The sequence below is a fragment of the Dendrobium catenatum genome, unplaced genomic scaffold (genome assembly GCF_001605985.2).
Source record: "Dendrobium catenatum unplaced genomic scaffold, ASM160598v2 original_scaffold_254917, whole genome shotgun sequence".
NCBI lineage: Eukaryota > Viridiplantae > Streptophyta > Magnoliopsida > Asparagales > Orchidaceae > Dendrobium > Dendrobium catenatum.
The window spans coordinates 435,003-446,000 of record NW_021573316.1 but is presented as its reverse complement, the minus strand read 5'-3'; the positions used below and the strand labels follow the sequence as shown (position 1 = coordinate 446,000).

The window sequence follows — 10,998 nt, the reverse complement described above, 5'->3', positions numbered from 1 at the left end:
ATTTTTTTTTCTTAAGTTAATCAAAATAAAATAGGAAAAGATGTGCATATGGTGCAATTTTATATAGGAATTGTACCATTGCACATATTAAAAAATCTTGTAGTTCCTCACAAGCACCATCACTTCACCATCATCCAACCAACGACATCGAACCCCCATCGTTGAACCACGACCTGTCTGGAATCATGCGAACAACCTAATGTTGGCGTCAAATAATCGACACCATCATCCAAAAATGAGCATCTAAACATCTTCGCCCAACTTCGACTTTTTGATCATCTTCACTAAATTATGGTTGTCTTACTAGAGTCATTCGTCAGCCATCACCCAACATAATTCTCTAACTTTTATCACATGACACGGTACTCTGACCGTTGTTATCTGACCACACTTTATGTCCATTAATCATGATATTGTATAAACATATTTTTCAATCATGAGAAGATGCAAAAATTATAATTAATGAAAAACACTTGTTTAATTATTTCAACTAGGCTAATCCCCATAGTTTTTCCCTTTTCTGATTTTTCCATGAGAAAGTTTTGATGTCTTTTGTAGCTCCTATGTTATTTATATGTGTTAGATCTCAATATAATGATAAGACGTTAAACTTTTTTTACTATGCTATCAAAAATATTATAACATGCAATAATTATAATATTAAATATATAAATATTTCTTAATTGCATGTTAGAATATTCGTGATAATATAGTAAAAGTTTAATGCATTCAACTTTACAAGAAGACAGAGATTTATATGAGACATCAAATTTTTAACATACAAATGGTTACGAAGACAATAAAAAAGTCGTCCCAAACGAAACTTTAATGTCGGCTAAGTCGAACCAAAGATCACCCGACTTAACACACCGACATGCACCATATGCCACGTGACGTTCAATCGTGCCACGGGTACTTTTCGAATGTTACGTGCGAGTTATGTTGTCCAGGCACAGCTCTCCTTAATTTGTTGGTCGGAATCTTTAATTATCAACTAAGAAACATTAAATTCAAGGCTTACATATGTGATGTTTTTGAGAGTTTATCTAATTTGCCTAAATGTCCTAAAAACAAAGTTTTCTGGTCCAGCGTTAATGGGAGATTTTGTTTTTATCGCTTTGGTTTAAGTGGGTTTTAAATGTTATATTAATATTAAACTGTACGTTGCTGGAAACAATAATAATCACCAGCCTGAGGGAAATCCGGGATTTCATTTTCTGTTAATTATTTTTATTAAATTATGATGTAATTATTTTTTGACAAATCCTTGGACGCATTAAACAACTATTTTAATGTCAATTTGGGATATTTTTTTTTTTCTTTATTTTTTACATCACAATCATAGTTATATACTTATATTTGCTATTATTTTTTTAATATGTTAAAAAAAAATATGCTAGGAAGATGCTATTTATAATAGCATTAAAAAAAATTAATTTTATTACACAAAGCTTTATAATCATTTTTATAGAAAGTTACAATCATCTCAAATAGAAACTTTTATTAGGTCAGGACATCTGACGTAGCTCTACATCCGGATGCCAATAAAATATTGTTACGTGCTCTTACTCTTTACCGCGCGGCCCGACGACCCGGCCCGGACCAGAACTCGCTATTGCTATGTATTAGCTGATTTGTGCAGACCAGGGTATTGTTAGGTATTGCTCGGTAACGAGAAATACCATTATGTCAAGACCAATACCTAGCAATATCGAGCAATACCTCGGTTTTGTTAGGTATTGCTCGGTATTGGTCTTGAAAAAGCGATATTTTTCGTTATTGCCAAGCAATACCTAACAATACCGAGCAATACGTAGCAATATCGGGTTCCGGTCCGGGTCGGGTCGTTGTGCCGTGCGGTAAAGAGTAAGAGCACGTGGCGACATTTTATTGACATCCAGATGTAGATCTACGTCAGGTGTCCTGACCTAATAAAAGTTCCTCAAGTATACTCTTTTAAGCTTTAAGATAATTTTCTTACTGCTTTTTGAAACAACTTTTTAGAATTTTTATACTAAAAATTAATTTAAGAAAGAGTAAGAAAGTTGTCCCAAATGAATTAATCTTCATTTGAAAAAGTTTATGTTTTTTGGTTAATGCTTTTATTTATGGGGGGTGTTAAAAGTCTATTTGGTGGGGCTGTAATTATTTATATAAATAATTATAATTTTGTTGTGTGAAAAATAAATTATTTAAAATTTTTGAGTATTACATATTTTAGTTTTATTAAAAGGTCGTATAAATAATAATTTTTATACATCTAATTAATTATAAAAAACACCACACTATTTAAAGGAAAATCATTAATAAATTATATCTAAATATAAGCATGCTCTTCCTCACACTTAAAAAATTTTCGTTAATCATAATTAATCATTCTAATGCATATCAAAGCTCACATGTGCCCATTAAATAAAATAGCATCACGACTTCATAATCCAAGATTTAAACCATGACACTAAAATAAATCTTCTTCCATAAAAATATTTTTTTTGGACGGTTTTTTGGTTGACTAAGAAAGGAATGCATTATAAAAAGAATGCAATACAAAAAGAAATGTTTCAAAATAATTCGCACGAGTATAAAGTAAATGAGGGTCAATGTTTTTTTTATTTGGTTTGAAGTAAAATGAATATAGTGTAAAATCTAAAGGTGATGGCAGCCAGCTGCGACAGTGGTGGCCGGTGGTGGTGGTGGTGGCGGTGATTAAGTAGACTTGCATGTGGTGTAAACAGTTCTTGCTCAAAATTGAACGAGTTTAATTTATCTTAAAAAATGAACTACAATGATTTGCATTATATTTATTTTATTTAATTTACATTTCTTTTTCATCCAATCTAATATCAATATTTTTAAAAACACTGCATTTGAAACATTTTACCCATATTTTATTTCCAACCAAAAACCCCCTCAGTCTGATAAATTTAAGCAAATCAGCACAACCGGTAAATTTTGAGAGAAATTATTCTGCGCGGATGGTCTGTGCACTGCCTACAGAGTCGCTTAGAATAATTTGCCAAATTTTTAGAATTTGGGCATTCAATCCTGCCGCCTTCGTGGTTTGGGCGAGAGAAGTCCCAGTTTTGTTTTCGATTATGCGATTCTTAAAAAGAGCGTTTTTTACAAGTAGTTGAAGGGAGTGGAAAGAAAGGAGAAGAAGGAGACGAAAATATGTGCATAGCTGCTTGGATTTGGCAGAATCATCCCAAGTATTCGCTTTTTCTTTTGTCCAATAGAGATGAGTACCACGACAGGCAAGGCGATCTACCAAACCCTTAATACGTTTTGATGAATAAGAACTGACACATTTTCACTTTTTTTAACCTAAAAATTCAATATTTGTCATCGGATTGGGATTTGTATGCAGGCCTACACGGCCAGTGGAGTGGTGGGGGGAGGCCGATGATAAGATTTTGGGAGGAAGGGATGAATTAGCTGGTGGAACATGGCTGGGATGTACAAGAAGTGGAAGATTGGCTTTCCTTACTAATTATAGGGAGCCGAACCCTTCCTCTACTGCAAAAAGTAGGGGAGATTTGACCCTTAGATTCTTGCAGGTAATTTTGAATTAGGTTTAGGGTTTAGGGTTTAGATCTTCTTCTGTATATTTAGTTTTAGTTTGCATTGCTGCTAGTATTTTGATGTATCCATGGTATGCTTTTGTTTACGAATCATTTAAAGCTCTTAATTTTATCTTGCTTTGTGCTGCATGGAAATTAGCTGACCAAATATAAATGAAGAATATATTTTTGAATTTGTAACTTGCAATATTTATAACATATTTGTGGAAGAGAACCTCTCCAATTATGTAATAGACACTAAAGACGACTCAAAACTAGGCGGATGTATTGTAAAGTGCATAACTTCTTTTGCAGAAAAAAACTTTGAACTAAATTATCCACTTTTTGACAACATAAACTGTCATTTATATGACAAATGACAATGAATGAAGAAACATCCCCTAAAAAGGTTTCACATTTTCAAACTTTATTACTTTTTTCTAGGCTTGATCTTGTTGTCTTTAATTTGATTGCTTAAAATCTTAGCGTTGATCCCCAATGATCATTTTCCTTATTTGGTTCTGAAAGTTGTTTATTTAGACTGCAAAATTTCCTTATTCTACTTTTGCTTTAGGCATGCAAGGAACTTGGTGTATTTCATGCTTCATGCTTAGATATAATATTTTTTAGGTCTAAAGTGCTTAGATACTTCTGTTTTTAGGCATGCAAGGTTTTCGTTTGAGTAGATCTAAACTGAATATATGGATTATAATTTTAGTTGTAATAGATCTAGTGGAGGGTTTGTGACTTTGGGCGATCAAGTCATTAATAAGAGTACACGTTTTAAATATCTTGAGCCTATTGTTCAGAGTGATGGTGAAATAGATGGGGATATTATCAGCATAATTCAAGTTGGATGGTTGAAGTGGAGAAATGCACTAGGCTTGTTTCGTGAAAGAAAATTTCCCATCAAACTTAAGGGAAAATTCTATAAGATGGTGGTGAGACCTGCAATCCTTAATGGTGCAGAATGTTGGCCATTAAAAGAGGAGCATAAAGCATAATATTAAGTGTTGTAGAGATGAGGATGCTCAGGTGGATGAGTGGCTTTACTCTTAGAGACAGGATACGAAATGAGCATATATGTGAAAATGTTGGAGTAGGGGTGTAAACGAGTCAAGTCGAGTAAAGTAGTGTCTTTATTGAGTTCGGCTCGTCGGTCAGAAAGTCGGCTCGAACTTGAGCTCGAGCTCGACTCGTCGCACTGCAGGTTGGCTCATCGAGCGATTCGATTCTGCACGTAAATCAGAATTCCTGCTTCCTGATTCCAGCAAGCTACGAGACTGTTGAGCGGCCTGTTCGTTCGTTTGCATTTCATTTCGCTCGCCTGAGTTGTCACGGGCTCGAGCTTGACTTGCAAGCTTGGACTGCCTTCAGTAACTCACTTAATTCACCGAAGAAAGAGGAAGAAAGGACATCGACAAAGAGGCATGGTCACGATTCACGGAGTTATGCTCAATTCGAGCCTTTGAGCTTAGCGACATGATGAAGAATCTTAAGAGCTCGGTTTGTTCTCCAAGCAAAAGATGAAGAAGAACATTTTTTTATTGGGGAAGATTAGTTTTTTAAAAATAATTAATGAACAACAGTTAAATGCTTTGAGTTATGCTTTGTTCGTTTTCCAAAAAAAGAGCAGTTGGCAGCTGCATGCTGCATGATACATTAAATGCATTAAATGCTTTAATGTTTTGTATTTTTTTTTACTACATTCATCATCTTTTTTGTTAATAACATACCTTCCCTCACCCAAATCCAGATTTTCTCCCTCCAATCCTGAATCCCGGTCTTCTTCTGCTCAAATCTTATCCAAATCTTGTTTTTTATTAAATATTATTCTCTTTAATTATTAATTTTTTTAATATTAATAATGATTAAGCCGGCTCGCGAGCTCACGAGCCAAGTTTCATCAAGCTCGTGGCTTGATAAGCTCGGCTCACTTACACCCCTAGGTTGGAGTAGCTCCCGTGGAAGATAAAATTAGAGAGAGTCGCCTTAGATGATTTGGTCACATAAAACGGCGGCCTTCCGAGGCCCGGTTAGGAAAGTATATGTATTAGATTTGACTTATGTTAAGAAAGGTAGAGGTAGATCTAAAAATTGGTTAGAAAATATTAGAAATGACCTATTTTTTTTAGATTTAAATGAGAATTTGGCTCTTAACATGACACAATGGAGAAAAAGTATTAATGTAGTTGACTTCACGTAGTGGGATAAAGGCTTGATGTTGTTGTACAGTGCTTTCAGATTTATTGAGATAATTCTAAAGTTTAAGATGGGCTTCATTGATGTTCTATGGGTTCTCTTCTTGCTATTTCATTAGATGTGCTGCCTATCTTGCCTGTGCTTAAGTTGTTTGTTTTTTGTTGTTATAGTTCTCTCACAAACCTACAGTTGGTCTCTAGAACGTCTAAGACTGCCTTTTCTATCTGGGCTCTCTATGTGCTTACTTCTTAATGAATCCAACACTTAATTTCTGCTTTCAACATTTTCATGTATATGTATATATATTTCATCAATATCACCAACCTACCCCTTACTTTTATTATAGTTTTGTTATTCTGTTACTTTCACCATTTTATATTTTTCTCACTTTATTTTGGTTCAATTGAAAATCGCAACTCAACTTAAATTAACCAATAAAAAAAGTGCTGAGGGTGGGTCAAAGTGACAACCATTTCAGCCAAACAATAGATTTGATAACCAAAAGGAATTTAACTCAAAAGAAAGCCTGTATAAACATGTACCAGCAATGTAAATGAGAATTCAAAACCAGTAAACATGGCACAAAACATCGATAGCGGATTATCAAATCAAATAGGCCATTACAAGTCATGTGAAAAATTGCCCCAAGCACCCAAAAAAACTTGTGTGGAGGTATTTTTGCGCTCTGGTCAGAATGAAGAGGACGTCAAAACTGACCAAAGTCAACAACAATTAACCAATAAAGAGAGTCCTTGATTAGCTTGAAACTAGGCAGGTCTGTAGTCAACCAAGCATTATAAATCAAAGAACTCCCTAAGCAAGCCAACAAATGGTAGGGGCCAATAGATCAGTTAGCAACAACAAAGAAAAATACGAACCATCAATAGCTATAACAAAACATCAAATAAATATTTAAACTGAGAGGCCCAAATAGGTGGTGGGGATGTCTTTTTCCTAGTTCCATTCAATTGATACATGCCATTATATATTTTTCTTCTCATTATTTTATGCTCCACTTTGTAAGCAGAGCCACATGAGTCCTTTGGAATATGCAGAGGAGACGGCTAAAGAAGCAACTGAATACAATGGTTTCAATCTAATATTAGCTGATATCCGCTCAAAAGTCATGGTTTATGTTTCTAATAGACCAGAAGGTGAGCCTGCTTCAGTTCAGATTGTTTCTCCAGGTCTTCACGTGCTCTCTAATGCAAAGTTAGACACTCCTTGGCCAAAGGTAAACCACTCAGTTTCTGCAAATCAAAATTCACTAATATTATATTCCTTGTTTATAGTTCTTTTTTCCTTGACATTCATTTTTTCTTATGTTTGGAGATCTTAATAAGTAAAACCTGACAGCACTAGGCCTATTGCCTTTTGGGTTGTTTTTTGTATAATCTTTTATTTTCCTACTAGATTTGTCTCATGGTTTCTTGATGGTTATTATTGTTCAGCTAGAAATATATAATATGGTTTAGTTGCATATGTAAGTAGTAAGTAAATGTTAATCCCTTATGTTATGTATAATTATTATTCCATACGTAGTAATTTGTATTTCAGATGATTATTATAACTACTGATACATGTTGGCCATTAAAAGAGAAGCATAATACTAAGTTAAGTGTTGTAGAGATGAGGATGCTTAGGTGGATGAGTGGCTTTACCCTTAGAGATAGGATATGAAATGAGCATATACGTGAAAATGTTGGAGTAGCTCCAGTGGAAGATAAGATTAGAGAGAACCGCCTTAGATGGTTTGGTCACATTAAATGGAGGCCTTTCGATGACCCGGTTAGGAAAGTTGAGATATTAGATTTTTAGGAGAGTAGAGGTATTAGATTTGACTTATGTTAAGAAAGGTAGATGTAGAGCTAAAAAGACTTGGTTAGAAAATATTTGAAATGACATCTTCTTTATTAGATTTAAATGAGAATTTGACTTTTAAAAGGACAAAATGACGAAAAAGGATTCATGTAGCCGACCCCACGTAGTGGGACAAAGACTTGATGTTGTTGTTGTTGTTGTATTATAACTAATGATGCAATAGTTATATAATCATTTATTCAAATTATGAATTTATGTCCAAATATGTAAATAAATTAATTGATACTACATATAAAGTCAATAAATAATATTTTTTTCATTACTTGAAAATCTTCAATAGCTTTTTAAGCAGAGCTATGGAGGGTTTTGACCTTGGACATGTTTCACAACCGTCCGCGGTCGCTACTGCTAGCTCTGATGTCAGATCAATTGACCACTTGTTCTTAATTACTTAAAAAGTTCTAAGGAAATGAACCAACCATGATTTCTTCTGTTAACATTTCCCACTTCTTATAACTTTAAATTCCAGCAAACCTTCACAACACTAATTGAAGCATTACTCTACATGTTTCTTCAGCCCATGCTATGTGAAACCTCTGATAGTAACCATTCTGCACAATAGTTTTAAAACTATTCAAGAAGCAACTACATAAAACAATCATTTTTATCTTTTTAAGTACTTTATTTAATTCTGGAGATTCTTTGTAGGCCCTGCGGCTCCATGAGAACTTTAACAAACTTCTAAGGAGATATGGTAATGAAGAAATCCCAGAGAAGGAAGTATTTGTGAACCTTATGAGTGACAGTGTTAAAGCTGATTTAAATAGATTGCCTAATACTGGCTGTGAGCCTGAGTGGGAGTTCAATTTGAGTTCGACCTTTGTTGATATTGAGAGCAAAAGGGTAACTCAAATTTCTCTCTCCACTCTTATGAGTCGACTTGAACGGGCATTATCTTAACACTTCTCATTTTTTGCCACCAAAGGGTCGGTATGGAACTCGAAGCATGGCTGCGCTATCTGTGGTATCAAATGGGGAGGTAAGCTTCTATGAGAGATACTTGGATGTAAATGATGGAGAATGGAGGGAACACACCTTCGAGTTTCAGATGGACGATTTGAAGCAAAAGGAAGACTAGGATTTTTGTCGGAAGACCAAGTGACGATGAGAAATTATTAGGTTCGAACACCGGACAAAGAGAATCATCCGGATTTTTCTGTCTACAGTAAAAACACAGTCAAAGTGCAACTGCTATAGTAACTGCGATTTGACTGCACTTTTACTGTAGACAGAGAGAAATTCAGATGATTCTTTTTGTTCGATGTCCGAACCTAATAATTTGCCAATAACGAGGCCTTTTGTGATATCCTGTACATTTCTCCTAAGTTGAAGTCATTACACTGCTAAGCTACAACCATTTCTCGAGTTTAGTAGGAGAAGCTTCTTCTAAGTTTTCTTTTACTGTTCTTCAAATTGATATATAACACTGATTACGGCTTTGTTTGAAACGGCTTTCTTACTGTTTTTTAAAACAGTTTTTTAGTACAAAAATTTTTGTACTAAAAAAACTGCCTCAGAAAACAATAAGAAAGCCGTCCTAAACGAAGCCTATGTTGCCTTAGCTTCTCCTTCTTTGTAGTTTTATTTAATATAATTCTTACACAGTTGTAAAGAAGTTATGGTTGGTTATTTTTTTCATTAAATTATCCTTTTTGTTCCGAAGTTTACACTTATATTCAGAGCTTGTTCTCATACATATGGCTACTGTTTGGATCTCGCTAAGCACTTTAGGATTTGATTATGAATCTGCAGCCGATGGTTTAAGATTTTTAATCCTTTATGTGATTCCATTTCACACCAGGACAAGCATGAAATGTCTTAACAATCAAAGAGGGTACAAGTAAGTAAGCTTTCTGAAGTCTTTAATGGCTGGTGCTATGTGTTAATTTAATTGACACTGATCTTGATAAGGACTTTTAGGTGGTCTGGCATTTAGCTTAAAATATTATAGCTATGTCTGGTTTGTAAAATTGCTGGAAAATATTTGATAGATTGGGTTGCCATTACTGCTGCTGCGTGGACTTCAAGTTGGTGAAAATCTCGGTGTTTATTTTCATTAGAGGCATCACATCAAGCAATTATCTTTTTATAATTTGTTTATTTTGATTACTTGATTTATTTTATTTCATAAGTTTTCTGTAATTAAAATATATCTAAGATGATGATCTGGAGAGATATGTACTCTTATTTACTAGCATTATGTTGCATTAGTTTGGATTAAATCCACAGTTGGTTCTTATTTTCTCAAGGGATGAAATTAGACATTACAAGGTTGTGCTCAGCTGGAGGGTGTTGACGTTGTTTTTCACTTAACTACTTGGGTCAAGGAGTTGACTTGGTCAAACTAATCAAGTCAGACCCCAAGGCCACTTCCCTTAAGTACAATGGGTCAAACCAAATTTGTTGAGCCTAAACCCAGGCCCTTGATCAACCTGGTTGACCAGGTCAACCAGGTTGATCCAAATTGACCCAAATGCTTTCTTTTGATTTCAAATCAATTCCACTTCATCTCAAGCTCAAACCTCTTTTCCCTTGGACTCAGTAGGTCAAGCCCAACCTATTGGACCCAAACTCATGCCTTGGGTCAACCTGGTTGATAAGGTCAACCCAGGTTGACCCATTATGCCCTATTGGGTCAAATTAGCTCTAATTCAATGCAAGGCCATCTTAGGTTCAAACCCCTCACCCATTTCGGTCTACTTGACCAAGTTGACCAAGTCAACCTTTGACTTGGTCAACCCAAGTCTTAATGGGTCAATTTGACCTATTTAGGTTAATTTAAATCCATTCAATGCATTAAAATCTTTCTAAATCCCTAGGGGAGCAAAATCTCATTCTAATTATCTCCCCTCCCTCCTAATTAGCTCTAGATCTAATCATAACCATCAATGATAGGCTTGGGAATATAAATATGTTAATTAGGGTTGATATTAGGGATGTTTGCTTTTGTTCTTTCTCCAAATCTCCTTAACGTGAGATTTTTAATTATGGGTTATATTAGGGTTGATGTTAGAGATGTTAAAATTAAAAGAGCATGGCCAAGTGTGATTGTCATTGTGTACCTTGCTCTTCATATACATAATGCTTGGGATTTTCTATTTTTAACTGCTTAGGATAACCTTACAGGAGAGCCTAGTTTTTTTTAATGATATAATTTGATGTAAAGTATCAAATTATGAAAGTCTTAAAAAATGAGGCATTTCAAACACTAGGCACCCAAAGGGAGTAAGAAAGACCCCTCACAGGAAGTTTCTTTCTCATTTGGGTACTATTCTGAAGGACGAGCTCTACAAAGACAATTCGAAGGAAATTGATCTGGAGGAAGATGATCCACTCGAAGATAGAGACTTAAAGA

The 10,998-nt window shown here is 34.7% G+C and overlaps 1 protein-coding gene across 1 annotated transcript; it reads left to right on the top strand.

The window, feature by feature from the left end:
• Positions 1 to 2,930: 2,930 nt before the first annotated feature.
• LOC110103558 (transport and Golgi organization 2 homolog) lies at positions 2,931 to 9,310 on the top strand. The gene is made up of 5 exons (XM_020832330.2): positions 2,931 to 3,254; positions 3,368 to 3,557; positions 6,790 to 6,996; positions 8,292 to 8,486; positions 8,569 to 9,310. Exons 1-5 carry the CDS (start codon positions 3,172 to 3,174, stop codon positions 8,719 to 8,721), a joined length of 828 nt encoding a protein of 275 aa, XP_020687989.1. The 5' UTR covers positions 2,931 to 3,171; the 3' UTR covers positions 8,722 to 9,310.
• The last annotated feature ends 1,688 nt before the right edge of the window (positions 9,311 to 10,998 follow it).